Source organism: Neomonachus schauinslandi, chromosome 6 (assembly GCF_002201575.2).
Source record: "Neomonachus schauinslandi chromosome 6, ASM220157v2, whole genome shotgun sequence".
Classification (NCBI taxonomy): Eukaryota; Metazoa; Chordata; class Mammalia; order Carnivora; family Phocidae; genus Neomonachus; species Neomonachus schauinslandi.
The window spans coordinates 121,956,775-121,976,620 of record NC_058408.1 but is presented as its reverse complement, the minus strand read 5'-3'; the positions used below and the strand labels follow the sequence as shown (position 1 = coordinate 121,976,620).

The window sequence follows — 19,846 nt, the reverse complement described above, 5'->3', positions numbered from 1 at the left end:
TGCCTGCCCAAGATAAAGAGGCTCTCTTACACAACTTGATCCAAGAGCCAGGAAACCATCACACTTGGAGTAGAGAGGATAAAGCCAATTATGATGCCTTTACTGATTCTAAATTTTATTCCAGAATCTGTGAAGTAGGAGAAATAAAATTCATCACATAACTCAACCTTAATTGAAACCTTGGGGCAAAACATTTAATCACCCCTTGGCAAACAGGAATGCCTTAGTAAACTTCATTTTGGTGAAGTTATTAGCACAATTCTGTTTGTTTAATTTGATGCCTAACATAATATACAAGTCTGACATAAAGACAGAATGAATACAACTTTTAATATAACTTTGATACAAAATGTATTTACAGAATCAAATAACAGGTAGTGAGTATTTTCAGACTGTAACCCTTTTCCAAGTCTCTGTCTCTGATGATAGCAAAAAACTTTCCTCCAAATCCCACCCAGTTCAATTTGTGAGAACTTACTGCTTTTATTCTTTTAGTTTTCTTTAACCAAAGCAAGTTTCTTTCTTAAGGCTTATACTTTTCTCCTCTCCAAGAAGCACAGGCTGAGCTATTATGAATTCCTCTCTCAACCTTCAGACCATACAAATTAACTTTTATGAAATCAATTTATTCACACATAGGAAAGACAATATTTTATCACTAACTATAAAATAAAGAACACACACGCAGCCAGAAAGGTAGTTACTGACTAGCTTCTCAAGGTGACATTACACTAGGTAACAAAGGTGAAAATAAAACAGGCAAGGGTGTAACAATTTTAAGGACTTTTCAAAAATAAATTCTGAACACAGTCCAGCCCCTCCACAATTTAAACACAAATAAGGAAGTAGGTACTTTTTGCCTACTCAAATTTTACACCAAAAGTATCTATATTTAAGCATAATTAAAGCCAACAAATTGTTTTCAAATATTCTAATGCTGCACACACCAATTATTTTTTTTACACCAATCAAGTTATTAACCAGAATATTAAGCTCTAACATGTTCACAATGTTATATATTTAAGTACTGCTCACAAAGCACATATATTCTAGTCCTTTTCATAATGTTATTGTTCCTGCAATAAAACATTTCAAAGGCAATGGCTTAACTGAGGAGAGTGACCTATTCTTTTAGATTTTTAAGACATTTTGAAGTGCTCAGATTAAGAAATCAGTGTCTTAAAAGTTTTTTCCCTTACCTATCAAAAGTTATGTGAAAGTGTTTCAACCTCTCAACTGAAACTTCACTCAGAAAAAGATATGAGTGATGAAAAACTGGAAACATCATCTAAGTATTACAATCTCATTTTCTTATTTAAAGATGCCAATATAAAAACAGTTCGTAGCAAAAAGAGATCTGTCAGTTTGATATAAATAGGGTATATTCAATCTAGTATGCAATCATGTTACAATTATACATAACATGGCTCATTTGTAATCATTCTTACTTGCAGTTTGGAGATCAGACAACAATGTAGCTACTTTCCAACTTTGGCCAATTAATTTAGAAAAACCAAAAACTTAGGTCAATTGAATTACAATATAACTGAAATACTATTTATTATTAATAGATGCAATTTTTAATATGGCTCACCAACCGGTTCAAAAGGCCACAAGCAGGAATTTCACACCTGCAAGAGAACACATGTGATAATCCTCATAAAATAATATTATGAATATTCATGTGATTTGGGAACTGATTCAAGTTAAATGCCAAACGTGAGTCAGTTTGATTTTGCTATTATCCTAAAATGATTTTTATGTTGCTTTATGTTAACATGAAAAGCAGTAAAACTGGTCAGACCTTTAATAAAATTTACTATAATTTAAAAAAAAAATTTAACCTACAAATATCTCTCACTTATGAACTTCATGTATCTCTGAAAAGTTATGGGTGCAAAACAAGGAAAGATAAATAAGGCAAAAAAAATTTATATATATATAGTGACATTCTGTTCTTGAAATGAGTAAAAAATACATATATATAACACCATATATGTAAAAATATACACAATTATATGTGCTTCCACACAAAAAATGAATTTTAAAAGGCCTAAAAATGTGAAGGGAAAGTGAAATGAGACATATCTTCCTATAATGTCTTACATTTTTATACAGAATGTAATCATGTGTTAATTGTGTAATTAATAATTAAGAAAAAAGTTTGTAAATAAAACCTTAATTTTCTATATAGTTACTTTATAATCTTATAGAGGTCATTCCACTAAAAAGAAAATTCTGGCCCAATAATATAGTCATACTTAAGAATATATCAACTCCTTTCTGAATATCTGCTTTAAAAAATTATTATCCGGGGCGCCTGGGTGGCTCAGTCGTTAAGCGTCTGCCTTCGGCTCAGGTCATGATCCTAGGGTCCTGGGATTGAGCCCCGCATCGGGCTTCCTGCTCAGCGGGAAGCCTGCTTCTCCCTCTCCCACTCCCCCTGCTTGTGTTCCCTCTCTCGCTGTGTCTCTCTGTCAAATAAATAAAATCTTTAAAAAAAAAATTATTATCCTATGAAATACTCCTCATCCTCTAATCTCTCAATAAATCTTACTATTTTGCCACTCATAAAGCAAGTAAGGAATCCTTAGAAAGCCCAGCAGAATGTACTTTCCTTCTATATTTTTATCACTGCCTCACTTTTTCAGGCACTTTTACACTGGAATTACTAGCTCCCTTCATTTTCTACAGCCTGAATAGCGTAAGGCCCTGCCCTAAAACATGAAAGATGTATCCTGGGGTGCCTGGGTGGCTCAGTCAGTTAAGCATCTGCCTTCAACTCTGGTCAAGCCCCGCATCAGGCTCCAAGCCCAGTACGGAGTCCACTTCTCCCTCTCCCTCTGCTTCTCCCCACAACTCCCCCTACTGTGCTCGAGCACTCTCTCTCAAATAAAATCTTAAAAAAAAAAAGAAAGAATGAATGAAAGATGTGCCCTAACATTCTTCATGTCTTTACTGATCCTTCATTTTTGATTTCTGACTCTCAACATATAATATTCATTCAAAAGGAGTACATGGTAAAGGATCTCAAACAACTTTTATGTTCATAATGTTTTACAGAGTTTAAAATTCAGGGCTGTGAAAAACATGTTTTCAAGTGGCAACAGAGACACAAAGTTATAAATTTACTGTTACTAATAAAAGAAAATCATGCCCACCTTGAAAATGACAACTGCAGGGAAGAGGAGAGCAAAGTCAGACAAATGGGGAGGAGAGCACATACATACAAACAGGGAAAGACAAAGCAGAAACGGAGAGGCAGAAACATGTTCCATTCATGGGAAGATACATATTTTGAGGGGGGGGGCAAAGGATCAGAAGAACAAAGACTTCACTATCTACCATACCCCCCAGAAAACAAACAACCATGGAAAAGGCACCCAAATAACACACTAACCTACACGTCGCTGGAAAGTTAAAAAATTAAAAGGAGCAGGTAGGAGATACCATCATTTGTAAAAGGCCAGACAAAGGACTACAGAGGAGAGCAACTGCATCAACTCCACTCCCTCGTCCCACATGAAAATAAGAGTTGTTCTTTCCCTGACCCCTCATCAAATTTTCACACAATATATATGAAAGAGAGAATGTGACGTCTTCGCTTTCCAAAATGAAAATAGCTAATTAAAAGTATATAGCATATAAATAAACAGATAATTATCCACCCAGTAATTTATTTAGAGACCTGTTGCAGAATGTTAGTTTACATAAAGATATAAAAGTATGCACATGCATATTTAACATAAACTATCATAAAGTCAAGAATACAAACCTTCAATAGCAAGACCACTGTTTTGCCTCTAGAGGGCGAACTTGGTCTTCTGGAAAACTCTAGACAAGAGAAGTTACTTTCAGACTTTACGAAAAAATGTTAAAATTTAAGATGTTGAGATAGCAAAAATTCCCAAACTTTCTTGGTTAACAGTACCCTAAGCATACCATTAATTTTTTCAAGGTTCCCCCTAAACCAAGAGAAATACCTAAGTATTCTGTTTAATAAGTAGTTATGCCCAACAATTTAATAAGGATTTATGTCCTAACACTTAGTAGTCATTTGATAAAATACACATAAATTGAAGGGAAAAAGGCTTTCATTCTTAAATAACCAAAATTACTAATTAGGCATGTATGCTTCTTGTGCACTGTATAATTTCACAAATCTTGAAATCAGATTGGACCCGGTCACACTCATTTCCTGTTGAACACTGATTTTTGCACAGTATCTGACTTTCATCACAGCAACCTCAGAAAACCAGATTTACAAAGATATGATGCCAGAGAAAAAAAATACAGTGCCAAAACTGTGTATAATTTCAAGCTAACAGTCTGCACTGTAACCACCAGACATGGAATATCACTGAGCCAGCCACTGTTCCCCAGTGCCTTACCTGTAGCACATGGAGTACCCAGGTTCACAGGCTGGAAAACACAACACTACAGTTTCAAGTCCCAGCAGCTATATAAACTAGTCAATATTTTAATTGTAAATAAAATTAACTACAACAGATGTTTTTAAAGATTTAAAATTTTTCTTCTATTAATAGCCAGGGAAACCAGTTTTTCTTTGAGCAATAAAAGGAACGCTATTAAATCCTTAATGGAAGGTATTTTTTCCAATTTGAATGATGATTATTGTCTTAATGTGATTATTTTTATACACAATGGTTGTGTTGAATCTGAAAAACTACAACTTCGGGAAGGAGAGAGATAGGAAATGTATTACATACATATCTCCTTCTGAGCAACAACTTCTCAGAACTTAGAAATGCCTGCAAACTGATCCAGTCTCACTGATCTCCTAGTACTGATGGAGCCCAAGTTCAGGAGTCAAGCAAGATCTGAAATTCTTAAGAGCTTCAGAACATGGACATTAATACAGATATTAGAAGAACTGACTCCAAAATTACTAGAAACAGATTATACATCCACCTATCTCACAAAGTCCTTGGTTCAGTCAGAACACCAGAAAAGTGACCAAAGACGGTGTTCAACCTCAGAAGTTACTCAGCTTTTGCTTTCTACTGTTTCACCGATTGACAACTCCCTGCATCCATAAAATCTGTGCCACTGGCAAACGTTACCATATTCAATTAGAAGTCAAAGTATGTGGTAAGACTGCTTAGCTAAGAAGAAAAACAAAAAACCAAAAAGCTCTCCAAGGAATAACTAGGAAAAAAAAAAATCAATGTTCTATCACTTTCGAGAATTTTCACAACCATAAAAGATAACTGAAAATAGTGCATGTTTTTTTTTTTAAATTAAGGTTACTACAAATGTCTAATAACACCCAAATTTTATATGTAGAAAAATATGAATGAAAGTGGAATATGATTATCAAGAAAAAATACTTGAAAAGCTAAGACAAACCACGTGGCGATATTAGTACTTACCTGTTGAATGATTTTGGAAGTTTTTTGAAGATTCTCTCTAGGAGGGACTTTACCAAATAATTTCCAGCCAGGAGCACTATGAACAACTGATTTGAGTTCCTTTGTCCTTTTTGGAAAAAGGTTTCTGAAACACAGAAAAGTTACATGAATTGTGTTTTTGGTAACCAGAGCACTATTTAATAATTTTTAAAGTATGTTTATACCCAAGACAAACACAAAATACATTTAAATTAAATTCTTTCTTTTTATTTTTTTAAAGATTTTTTTATTTTTAAGTAATCTCTACACCCAACACAGGACTTTAACTCACAACCCTGAGATCAAGAGTTTCATGATCCACCAACTGAGCCAGCCAGGTGCCTCTAAATGAAATTATTTCCACTACTTATACAACTGACTATTAGACTAACAAGACTTACTTAAAAATACCTGACTTATAGAGAAATTCTAGAAAAATTATCAACAGAGATACTAGATAAACAAATTGGGAGAAAAATGATAGCTGTAAATAAAATGTAAATATCTGCTTTGGATCAGTTACAAAGTATACTAGAACTGACTATACTTGTACTTGGTAATAAAAGCCAAGAATCTGAGAACAAAAAAGTTAAAGAGAATCTGTATAAAATAGGTAAAGTAATAAAATTTTTTTGGGAAAATACTATTTAATTATTTTCAGTAATAATTTGTTATGATTTGCAATAACAGGGCATCTACTGATCCTCCATTGCTATAATATATGTTTATGTAGATTGTTTTCCTAGGACAGATATGTACAAGAAAGCTTAGTGCCAAAGACTCAATAAACAGCCTTGGAAGAAAGTATCTCCTGGGCGCCTGGGTGGCTCAGTCAGTTGAGCGTCTGACTTTAGTTTCAGCTCAGATCCTGATCTCAGGGGTCATGGGACTGAGCTCCACATCGGACTGGGAGCTCAATGTGAAGTCTACTTGGGATTCTCTCTCCCTCTCCCTCTGCCCCTCCTGCTCCTGCTTTCTCTCTAAATAAATAAATCTCTGAAAGATTAAAAAAGAAAGAATCTCTCACTGATGTATCTTTCTAAAGGAAACCTGTACAAAGATCAAGGATTTTTTTTTTAGAAGACTTTTTATTTATTTATTTGAGACAGAAAGCACAAAAGAGCACAAGAAGGGGGAGGGTCAGAGGGAGACGGAGAAGGAGATTCCTCGCTGAGCAGGGAGCCCAATGCGGGGCTCAATCCCAGGACCCTGGGATCATGACCTGAGCTGATGCCAGACGCTTAATTGACAGAACCACCCAGGTGCCCCCAAGGATCAAGGATTTTACTTATTTATCTCTAGGCCCTTACCAACCAAAATAAGTATCTATAGCAGATATAAGCAGGAATGATATTCAAAATATGTATCTATCAATAAAGCATGACCAGGGCACCCTCAGAAAGGTACTGATGAATCCAACCGAATAGGAACCCTTCTTATAAGCTATAAGTGATCATTAAGCAAATTTTTTTAAATGTTTTTTTTATTTATTCATGAGAGTCAGAGAGAGAGAGAGAGAGGCAGAGGCAGAGGGAGAAGCAGGCTCCCCGCCTAGCAGGGAGCCCGATGTGGGACTCGATCCCAGGACCCCGGGATCATGACCTGCCCGAAGGCAGACGCTTAACAATCTGAGCCACCCAGGCGCCCCTCATTAAGCAAATTTTTAATTTGCACATATAGTTACAAATTATTTGAAGTCCTAAATAACTTGATTTATCCACATTCAAAAGATCATATATCTGTTCTTAAAAGTAATTATTGTGATAAAAAGGAGTTAAGTTTTTAAAGCCTAATGTTAAAGCCATTCTTTGAGTTTAGAAAGATATCAATGGACTCCTACAAAAGAATGTGGACTAATCTTGGGCGCCTGTGTGGCTCAGTCGTTAAGCGTCTGCCTTCGGCTCAGGTCATGATCCCAGGGTCCTGGGATCGAGTCCCACATCAGGCTCCCTGCTTGGCAGGAAGCCTGCTTCTCCCTCTCCCACTCCCCCTGCTTGTGTTCCTGCTCTCGCTATGTCTCTCTCTGTCAAATAAATAAATAAAATCTTAAAAAAAAAAAAAAAAGAATGTGGACTAATCCCTAATAAAGAGACACTCCCATTTCCTTGCGTGTGCAATGGAAGTGAACTGATGACAATGTAGAGTCATTTCTATTTAGGATGCTTTCGAAGTTTCATCTCTGAAACTATATATAGTGACTCAAATCTCTACTTAATAAGATCTCTAGATTGGAGATTTTTAATAATGATTATACTGAGGACTGGTATATTTATAACATACAATTTCAAGCCTCAAAGGATGGCCTATTAATTTAAATAATATTTGATATCTTGTGTGTAATAACAGAATTTCTATGAGCATTTCTCCTTCAAAATGAACATGAAACTGTTAAATTTTCTTAATAGAGGGCACTGAAAAAGACACGGAAGGAGAAAGGAGCTCTCCTGTGGTTTCCAGCTGCTGCAGAGTGGGTAGCAGAACTCTACTCAGTCACGTGCCCAGGACATGTAGTCTTTCAGCAAATTTGCAGCATTGGCAAACTCAACCTGGAGATGGCTTCTGCAGCCCTCTTGATATGGAAACTAGCACCCCAAAGGCTTCCTGCTGGTAGGGATATACCAGTTCCCTCAGTAAGCCCCACACAGCTCACCTGTACTCCCTGGACAGTTCTCACCAGCCAAGCTATGCTCCCCCTACCAGCCCCTCTGTGGCTTGCCTATATCACAAAGGTTTGCCATCCAGCCATGCTAAACACAGGAGAAAAATCTTTGTCACCATGGTTTATGCAAAAAATTATTGAATATGACATCAAAGTCATTATCCATAAAATAAAAATTTTTAATTTTTTTAAGAGATTTTATTTGAGAGAGTGCACATGTGCACAAGCAGGGGGAAGAGCAGGGGGAGAGGGAGAAACCGACTTCACGCTCAGCAAGAAGCCTGATGTGGGGCTCGATCCTGGGACCCTGGGATCATGACCTGAGCTGAAGGCAGACACTTAACCGACTGAGCCACCCAGGCGCCCCCAAAATAAAACATTGAAAAACTGGCCTTAATCAAATTTAAAACAAATTTAAATCAAATTTGCAGTTCAAAAGCATCACTGATGCAAAATGTAAGAATAGTAGGATGTAGAGGTCAGTTCCTCCCCCAAAATAAAAACTGAGCTGGAAAGAGCAGTTGTAATCAACCGTTTCAGAACTCTAGAAACTTATTAACAAACAGGGAAGTACATGAAGGAAGAGAGTGCTGATCCTTCCTAAGTCTAGAGGTGTAAACCAACCACCTTCCCTCAATTCCTCAGCCCTTCCTTCCGTAGCAGCGGGGATTAGGATCCCACGTTTCTGAAGTGGTTGATGCATCAGGAGGGATAACAGGGTTCATGTCTTTCTAAAATTTGGAGTTATGAATTTGGGTTGGCCTAGCAGTGCCTTGAGGGACCAGCACAGACATCTGTATCAGTTCAGTCATCTTGCAGCAGTGGCTTCTACTGGTGGTGTCTACCGGAACATTAAAAAAGATAAAACTCTTGGGCGCCTGGGTGGCTCAGTCGGTTAAGCATCTACCTTTGGCTCAGGTCATGATCCCAGGGTCCTGAAATCGAGTCCCACATCGGGCTCCTTGCTCAGCTGGGAGCCCTCTTCTCCCTCTGCCTGCCGCTCCCTCCCCCCCCCCCCCCCCCCCCGCTTGTGCTTTCTCTGACAAATACAATCTTAAAAAGGAAAAAAGATAACACTCTTTTTGTCTCTCTTTTTGAGTCACACATTTACAGAAAAATCTTTTTCAAGCTACCAGTTGACTGCAGAAATAAGAACAGAAACTTGTGACATCACACAAAAAGAATTATATACTTTGCAAAATAGTTTGGAAACATCACAAATGGATGACTCTAGCACTCAACAAGCAAAATAAGCAATCACTGAAGAGTTCATAGATTTACAGAATACCACATTATTGTAATCGGAATATCCAGGTCTCAACAAAAAATTACAATGCACACAAAGAAAGAACAAAGTATGAACCATTCACAGGAGCAAGATTTGACAAAAACATCCCTGAGAAGTCCAGACAGTGGAACTACTACTCAAAGATGTTAAATTAACTGTCTCAAATATACCCAATAAACTAAAGGAAACCACAAAGAAATCGGGAGTGGGGAATGCATGAACAAAATAAGAATATCAACAAGGAAAAAGTATTATAGAAAGGAACCAAACAAATTCTAGAGTTGAAAACTAGCATAACTAAAATGAAATATTTCTTTTTTTTAAAAATATTTTATTTATTTATTTGGGGACACCTGGGTGGCTCGGTTGGTTAAGCATCTGCCTTCAGCTCAGGTCATGATCCCAGGGTCCTGGAATCGAGTCCCACATTGGGATCCTTGCTTAGCAGGGAGACTACTTCTTCCTCTCCCTCTGCCTGCCACTCCTCCTGCTTGTGGGTGCTCTCTCTCTGACAAATAAATAAATAAAACCTTAAAAAAAACAAACAAACAAGGATAAAGAGAAAATTTAGAAAACAGCAAGAGAGAAGTAAATACCACAAACAAGATTAATGACAAATTTTTCATCAGAAACCATGGGGGCCAGAAGGTAGTGGGATAATATATTTAAAGTTCTAAAAGAAAAAAGTAGCAACTACAAATTCTATATGCAGCAAATCTATCATTCAAGAATGAAGACATTTCTAGATAAACAAAAGCTGAAGGAGTTCATTACCAACAGACCTGAGCTGTAAGAAATGCTAAAGGGAGCTCTTCAGGCTGAAATGAAAAGTAACCAGAGAGTAACTCAAAGCCATGAGAAGAAATAAGTAACATTAGTAAAATTAACTACATAGGTAAATGTCAAAGCCAGTATTATTGTACTTTCGGTTTGTAACAACACTTTTTTTCCTATATGATTCACAAGGCAAATGTATAAAACAATATTTATAAATTTATGCTAATAGACACACAATGTATAAACATGTAAGCCCTGACAATAACAATATAAAGGAGGAGGGACAGAGATGTTTAGCAGTGTGTATACTAATGAAACTAACTTGGTATTATTCAAAATAGGTTGCTGTAAGTTTAAGATGTTACCTATAATCCTTTTTTTTTTTAAACTTTTTAAAAAACATTTTATTTATTTATTTGACAGACAGAGACACAGCAAGAGAGGGAACACAAGCAGGGGGAGTGGGAGAGGGAGAAGCAGGCTTCCTGCCAAGCAGGGAGCCTGATGTGGGGCTCGATCCCAGGACCCTGGGATCATGACCTGAGCTGAAGGCAGACGCTTAACGACTGAGCCACCCAGGACCCCATGTTACTTGTAATCCTTAAAGTTACTGCTAATAGGTTAAAAATATGCAGAAAAGGAAAGAAGGGAATAAAAATGGTCCACTACCAAAATTCAACTAAATACCAAAAAAGTGGTAATGGAGGAACGGATGAACAAAAACCATAAAAGACATACTGAAAACTAATAGCTAAATGGCAGAAGTAAATCCTTCCTCACCAACAATTAGTTTAAATATAAGTCGATTAAACTCTCCCCCCAAGAGATATTGGCAGATTGAATTAAAAACTGTCTACATGCTGTCTTCAAGAGACTCTTTTTTAATCAAAGTACAGCTGACAATAAGAAACTCATTTATTTTTTTAGAGAGGGAACGGGGGGTGGGAAGAGGAGGAGAGGGAGAGAGAATCCTAAGCGGGCTCCATTCCCATAGTGCCCCGCACTATGTGGGGCACAATATCACAATCCTGAGACCATGACCTAAGCTGAAATCAAGAGCTGGACGCTTAACCAGCTGAGCCATCCAGGCACCCCAAGAAACTTACTTTAGATAAAAAGATACAAAGAAGTTGAAAATTTTAGAATGGAAAATTATACTGAAAGCACATAATAACCAAAAGAGACCTGGAGTGGGTATGTCAGGCAAAGTAGTCATAAAGTCAAAGAAGGTTATAAGACACAAAGGAGAACATTTTATGTCGAAAAAAAGTTAATCCAATAAAAAGATATAACCATTATAAACATATATGCACCTAACAACAGAGCCCTAAAATATGTGAAACAAAACTGACAATATTGAAGGGAGAAATAGACAGTTCTACAATAATAACTGGAGATGTCGGTAGCCTACTCTCAATACACAGAACAACCAGACAGATCAAAAAGTAAAAGACTAAAACATTATAAATCAATTAGACCTAACAGGCTTACACAGCACACTCCCCCCCAACAGTAAAAATATACATTCTCAAGGGCACACAGGACATCTTCCAGGATGAACTGTATGTTAACCCACAAAGCAAGTTTTAATAAGCTTAAAAAGATTGAAATCATGCAAAGTATCTTTTTCAACCAAAGTAAAATGAGACTAGAACTCAGTAACAGAAAAAAATTAGAAAATTCACCAATATGTGGAAATTACACAAAACAGTCTTAAATGATCTGTAGGTGAAAGAAAAAAATCACAAGTTTACCTAGAAAACACCTTGGGGAAAAAAAAAGAAAAGAAAACACGCTGAGATGAATTTAAACAAACACAACATAACAAAACTTATGAGATACAGCTGAGGGGGAAATTTACAGTTGTAAATATTAAAAAAGAACCATCTCTTATCAATTACTTAATGGCACACATGAAGAAACCAGAAAAAGAAGAGCAAACTAAACCCAAAGCCAGCATAAGGAAAGAAATAATAAAGATTAGAGTGAGTATAAATGAAACAGAGAATAGAAAAATAGAGGAAAAAATTTTTAAAGCTGGTTATTTGAAAAGATCAACAAAATTGACAAACCTTTAGCTAGATGACTAAGAAAAAAACAGGGAAGATTCAAATCACTAAAAGCAGAAATAAAAGTGGGAAATTACTACCAATAAAAAGCAGTGTATGTGAATACCATGAACAACTGTTCATAGTCTAGTGTTAGGAAAAAAGCAAATCATAAACAACAATTAGGTACCAACCACACCCACTAAGGATGGCTATTATTTATAAAACAACAACAACAAAATAACAACTTTGCAAGGATGTGGAAAAACTGGAACGGTGGGCATGTAAAATGGTGAAACAGCTTGGAAAACATTGCTGGTAGGAATGTTAGGTGGTACAGCCATTTTGAAAAACAATTTGGTAGTTTCTTTTATAAGTAAGACACAAAGTTACCATACAACCCAACAATTCCACTCCTAGATGTCTACCCAAGAGAAATGAAAACATATGTCCACATGAAGGCTTACAAGGAAAGGCTCATAGAATAAGTATTCATAATAGCCAAAATGTGAAGACAAGGGGCGCCTGGGTGGCTCAGACGGTTAAGCATCTGCCTTCAGCTCAGGTCATGATCCCAGGGTGCTGGGATTGAGCCCTGCGTGGGGCTCCCTGCTTGGCATGGAGCCTGCTTCTCCCTCTCCTTCTACTGCTCCTCCTGCTTGTGCTCTCTCGTTCTCTCTGTCAAATAAATAAAATCTTAAAAAAAAAACAAAAACAAAAAATAAAATGTGAAGGCAAGCTAAATATCTAGCAACTACTGAATGTATAAACAAAATATATATTCACGCAATGAAATCCTATTTGGCAATAAAAAGGAATGCGACAATTGATACATGCTACAAAATGCATGAACTCAAAATATGCCCAATGAAAGAAGTCAGATGTATAAGACCATGTGTATAATTTTGTTTATATGAATGTGCAAAAAAGGCTACTCTACAAAGTAGATTAGTGGTTGCGTGGGGTAGAAATGGGTATTGACTATAAATGGGTACAAATGATCTCTGGTGTGGCAGAAATGGTCTGCAGCTAGATTTCAGTAATGACTGTGCAACTATATAAATTTAATATAATTGAATTGTACTCTTAAAATGGATGACTTTTATGGAATGTTAACTCTACCTCAATAAAGCTGTTAATTAAAAGACTATTTAAACTAACAACCAAATATAGACGGTTGACACTGCCAAAAGTTGGTCTTTCATCAAGTTTAGTAAAATAGACAAAACTTCTAGTGGGATTTATGCAAAAAAGAACAGGAATAAATAAATTAGGAGTAAAGAGAAGAACATAAAATCAGATGCAGCAAAAATTTTAAAGGGAAGAGAATCTACAAACAACTCTATGCCAGTAATTTAGAACATTTCTCAAGGAGCGCCTAGGTAGCTTAGTTGGTTAAGCATCTGCCTTCGGCTCAGGTCATGATCTCAGGTCCTGGGATGGAGCCCCAGACGGGTTCTCTGCTCATCGGGGAGCCCAGCCTGCTTCTCCCTCTCCCTCTGCCTGCTGTTCTGCCTGCTTGTGCACAAGCACGTGCGCTCTCTCTCTGTCAAATAAATAATAAAATCTTAAAAAAAAAAAAAATTTCTCAAAATGGACAGAACTTTGTAAAAATATAATTTATCAAAACAGACTTAGAAGAAACAGAAAATATCAAGAGTCCAAAAGTCATTTTAAAAACTGAAATGAGGGGAGCCTGGGTGGCTCAGTTGGTTAAGCGACTGCCTTCGGCTCAGGTCATGATCCTGGAGTCCCTGGATCGAGTCCCGCATCGGGCTCCCTGCTCGGCGAGGAGCCTGCTTCTCCCTCTAACCCTCCCCGCTCTCATGTACTCTCTCTCTCTCTCTCATTCTCACTCTCTCAAATAAATAATCTTTAAAAACAAACAAAAACAAACAAACTGAAATGAAAGTTAAAATTTCTCCCCCCTCAAAATCAGGCATGTTACTTTTCTTTTTTTAAGATTTTTTACTTATTTGACAGAGAGAGAGAGAGCACAAGCAGGGGGAGCAACAGGCAGAGGCAGAGAAGCAGACTCCCTACGGAGCAGGGAGCCCGACATGCGGCTTGGTCCCAGGACCCTGGTATCATGACCTGAGCCCAAGGCAGACACTTAACGACTGAGTCACCCAGGTGCCCCATGGCATGTTAGTTTTACATGAGAGTTCTCCCAAATTTTTCCAGATACAGATTGCACCAATACTGTATCAACTATTTTTGAGAATGAAAGAGAGAATAATCTTTAATCATACCTGTAAAGCCAATATGAACTCAGTAACAAAACCGGGCATGAACAGCTTAAGAGAGTAAAATTACAGACCAATCTAACTCATGAACACAGAAGAAATATACTAAACAAAATATCAGCAAACTAAATATAATCTGTAAAGATAGAATACATCATGACTAGGTTGGATTTGTCTCAGGAATGCAAAGGTAGTCAAACATTACAAGATCTTAAATGTTATTCAATACATTAACAGAAAAAAAGGAAAAAAAAAACTCTGATAATCTCAATGCTAAAAAAAAAGATGGTAAAGTCAAACATTCCATTCACAACAGAAACTACAAAAGACAACTAGAAGAGAACTTAAGGACACCTACCAAAAATCTACAGTAAGTGTCTTTTTTTTTTTTTTAAGATTTATTTATTTATTTATTTATTTGAGAGAGAGGAGGGGCAGAGGAAGAGGGAGAGAATCTCAAGCGGACTCTCAGCTGAGCACAGAGCCTGATGCAGGGCTCAATCCCACAACACTGAGATCATGAACTGAGCTGAAATCAAGAGTTGGTTGCTTAACCAACTGAGCCACCCAGCTGCCCCAGTAAATGTCATTCTTAATAAAATGTCGAACATCTTTTAAAATCAGGAACAAGACAAGTATGCCACTATTCTCACTTCTATTCAACTTTGTACCAAAGGTCTTAGTGCAATCAGGTAAGAAAGAGAAATAAATAGCAGAAGGATTGGCAAGGAAGAGCAAAAGCCATTATGCATAGACAATATGAAAATGTGTATTTAAAAACTCCATAATATACTATCAAATTACTATCAAACTCCATAGTATACTATCAAATTACAAACTGAAGAGTTTAGCAAGTGGTTATCTGTAAGATCAAAAAATGAAATCCAGCTTTGACTTTGTATCTATCAACAGCAGCTAGAAATAAAAAAGTTGAAAGCAATATCAATATCAACAAAATATAAGGTACCTAGGGGTGCCTGCCTGGCTCAGTTTTTCAACCCTGGATCTCGGGGTTGTAAGTCTGAGCCCCACATGGGGTGTAGAGATTACTTAAATAAATCTTTAAAAATGTATATGTGTGTGTGTGTGTGTGTGTGTGTATGCATGACCTAGAAATAAATCTAACCAACTTTTTATAAGACCCTTATGGGGAATGGATACAATTATCCCAAAACATTAAAGAAAACCTAACTAAATAGAAAGACAGCTTATATTTAATAGAAAGGACACTACCTTAAAAATATCAATTCTTCCCAAATCCATCTATAGATTCTATCATAAGCTCAACAAGACTTTTTTTGTTTTTCTTTTTTAAGATTTTATTTAATTTGAGAGAGAGAGACAGCACAAGCAGGGGGAGGGGCAGAGGGAGAGGGAGAAGCAGGCTCTCCCCCGCTGAGCAAGGAACCCAACAAGGGGCTTGATCCCAGGGTCCTGGGATCGAGTCCCACACATTGGACTCCCTGCTCAGTGGGGGAGCCTGCTTCTCCCTCTCCCTCTGCCTGCTGCTCTGCCTACTTGTGCTTGCTCTCTATCTCTCTGTCAAAAAAATAAATAAAATCTTTAAAAAAATAAGATAAAATAAAATTTATATTGAAGAGTGGACCAAAAATAGCCAAAACACTTTGAGTGGAAAAAAAAAAAAGGTAAAGCTGAGTTGCCCTACCGAAGATAACCAAATTTACTAAAACCATTTTTTTTTAAGATTTGATTTATTTATTTGAGAGAGGGGGGGGCAGAGCATGAGCAGAGGGGAGAGGGAGAAGCAGGCTCCCCGCTGAGCAAGGAGCCTGATGCGGGGCTCGATCCCAGGACCCTGGGATCATAACCTGAGCTGAAGTCAGATGCTTAACCAACTGAGTCACCCAGGCGCCCCCAAAACCACTGTTTTTAAGACAGCATGGTAATGGCCCAGGGATGAAAAAAATTGATCACTGGAAAAACAATACACAACTCAGAAATACACAAAAGCATAAATGGAAACAGAGGTGGCACTGCAATCAGTGACGACAGGATAGATCATTTAAAAAATGATGCTAGGGGGCTCCTGGGTAGCTCACTAGGTTGAGCGTCCAACTCTTGATCTCAGCTCAGGTCTTGATCTCAGGTCGAGAATTTGAGCCCTGCATTGGGCTCCACAATGGGCATGGAGCTGACATTAAAAAAAAAAAAAAAAGGGCGCCTGGGTGGCTCAGTTTAACCAACTAAGCGACTGCCTTCGGCTCAGGTCATGATCCCAGAGTCCCGGGATCGAGTCCCACGTTGGGCTCCCTGCTCAGTGGGGAGTCTGCTTCTCCCTCTGACCCTACCCCCTTCTTGGGGTCTCTCTCTCAAATAAATAAATAAAATCTTAAAAAAAATATATATATATTTTAAAAAATGATGCTGGGACCTTTGGCTATCACTGTGGGGGAAATGAAACTGGATCCCTACCATACATAAGAGTCAGTTCCCAATGGATTAAATCGTTAGATCTGAATAATAAACTTCCAAAGTTTTAGAAAGAAATACAATAGAATTTTAAAATAAGCTCATAGCAGCGAAGAATCTAAAAACAGAACCCAAAGGACTATCATTTTTTAAACTTAATTAAATCACAACATTAAAATTAAGGACTTCTATTCAAGGGGCAGTATAGAAAAAGTAAAAAGACACAAAACTGGGGCGCCTGGGTGGCTCACAATCGATTAAGCGTCCACCTTTGGTTCAGGTCATGATCCCAGAGTCCTGGGATGTAGTCCCACATCGGCCTCCTAGCTCAGCAGGGAGTCTGCTTCTCCCTCTCCCTCTGCCCCTCCCCCCTGCTCATGCGCGCTCTTTCTCAAATAAATAAATAAAATCTTAAAAAAATACCCACAAGGGGTGCCTGGGTGGCTCGGTCGTTAAGCGTCTGCCTTCGGCTCGGGTCATGGTCCCAGGGTCCTGGGATCGAGCCCCGCATCGGGCTCCCTGCTCTGCGGGAAACCTGCTTCTCCCTCTCCCACTCCCCGTGCTTGTGTTCCCTCTCTCGCTGTGTCTCTCTCTGTCAAATAAATAAATAAAATCCTAAAAACAAAAAATAAAAACCCACAAATGTGGAACAGAAACTACAACACAAATAAGTGACAAAAGATAAGTATATTGAAAATATAAAGAACTCCAACTAATCATTTTCATAAGTGACAAACTAATAAAAAAGATAAAAACTATTAAAAAGTATTGCACAAAGAAGGCAAACAAATGGCAAATAAAGAAATCTATCAGAAGATATTTAGCCTCATTCATAATTAGTGAGCCCACAAACTAAAACCAGAATAACATTTTTATTTTATAATAGGATTGGCAAAAACTAAGAAATCTGATAATACCAGATTTGGAGGGAGAAGAATGCTGCTAGGAATTGACAATAGTGTGATCACACATTGGTTTCTATCTCATAAAGCTGAACACTTGCATATACTACCATCTAGTGATTATACTTCTAGCCACATACTCTAGAGAAAGTTCTGGACACGTGCACTAGAAGACATATTTAAGAACATTCAAGGAACACTATTCAAAAGAGCAAAAATCCTAAACAATCTAATAATCCACTGGCAGAAGAATGGAAAACTTAAATCGTGGCATGTTATTAAATGTAATATTGTTCCTCAACGAACACAAATCAAAGCTACATCCATCAACATGGATGAATCTTAAAAACAATGCTGAGTTTTAAAAACAAACAAAAAGGCAAGATGCAGAAGAATACACACAGTATACCATTTTTATGAAGCTCTAAAATCATATAATAAAATAAGAAAAATGTTCTGGCAAAAACTATTGCTTAAATCACTAAACGAATTCAGGTTAGTTGTTACATCTTAGGGGTGAAAAGGACAGGAAGACACTCACAGGTATATTTTCAACAGGACTGATAATGTTCTATTTCTGAAACTGGGCAAAGGGTTCACCAATGTATACCATGCCTCATAACTCATGTGTCTGTTACATGTTTTCTTCTGTATGTGTCCAAAAAAAATACTAGTTGTTTTTGTTTTTTTTTTTAAAGATTTTATTTATTTATTTGACAGAGAGAGAGAGACAGCAAGAGAGGGAACACAAGCAAGGGGAGTGTGAGAGGGAGAAGCAGGCTTCCCACTCACTGAGCAGGAAGCCTGATGCGGGGCTCGATCCCAGGACCCTGGGATCATGACCTGAGCCGAAGGCAGACGCTTAACGACTGAGCCACCCAGGCGCCCCAAAATACTAGCTTTTATTAAGTTATGTAAACCTAACATCCCGAATGGAACTCCCTGATAACTGTAGAGCATCATATAAATAGTTAAAAGATTGCATATTCCGAATCCATCATTGGGGAGCTATAAGGTTAGCCTTTTCCTACATAGTGCTGGGTATCCACTTTTGCCACCGGCTTAGGTATACTTATTTGGGCCAAAGTTGATAAACATTTCAGATTTTAGGTACTCCTCTTAGGGTCAATTCACATCTCTATATAAATTTGTCTCAGTCATCGTACTGAGGTAGTTACGGGGTCAGAAGACTTCACGCTAACAATTAGCTCTTGGGGGAGGGAGGGAGAAAGAAGTACACAATGAACAATAAGTTTGTTTGGTTTTTACAACTACCACCAACTAATCATTGACCAGAATCAGATCTTTCACTACAATCTTAATTGTTTCAAATCTAAAAACCCATAAATCGCTTGCCTCCTCAAAATGCATAAATAAGGTAGTTTTATGACGGGGAAAAAAAGAGCATTTCATTCTTTATACTAGAAATGTAGAATTACATATATAATTAAAGCAGGCTAACATAAAATAGAAGGGGTTATGCAGTGTTTTCAAATGCAATGAAATATAGCTTCAAATAATGTGACCTGGCTGAGAATACAGACCTAGCAGCAGAATGAGGAGACCACAGGCGTAAAATGCACTTATACCAAGAGAGAGTAATAATCACAAATCAGAAAATTCCCCATGCACAGAGCTTTACAGAGAGCCCTTGGGGGTGGTCACATCTCTATACTTTTACCTACAATTAAGGTATTGTAATCATTACCAAACACATTCTCATATAAAAAACTACAGGCTATACATAGTAATACTGTGCATCAGGCCACCTATAAGTTATAGAACTCTTTATAAATCACAGCCAAAATGCCAAATATACATGATTCTTTTAGCAAAGACCATTAGAAATTATCCTGCATCACAAAAAGCCTGTTAAGATGTGGGTTTATGTCTGAAATTAATTTGGTTACGGGGTGCCTGGGTGGCTCAGTTGGTTAAGCGACTGCCTTCGGCTCAGGTCATGATCCTGGAGTCCCGGGATCGAGTCCCGCATCGGGCTCCCTGCTCGGCAGGGAGTCTGCTTCTCCCTCTGACCCTCCCCCCTCTCATGCTCTCTCTATCTCATTGTCTCTCTCAAATAAATAA

At 37.5% G+C, this 19,846-nt stretch overlaps 1 protein-coding gene across 1 annotated transcript in view; it reads right to left on the bottom strand.

The window, feature by feature from the left end:
* TBC1D12 (TBC1 domain family member 12) overlaps positions 1–19,846 on the bottom strand; it is a 98,476-nt gene that overhangs the window by 52,533 nt on the left and 26,097 nt on the right. Inside the window, exon 2 of the mRNA XM_021699585.2 lies at positions 5,394–5,517. Coding sequence (XP_021555260.1) covers positions 5,394–5,517 — 124 coding nt within the window. The remainder of the gene's footprint in view (positions 1–5,393; positions 5,518–19,846) is intronic.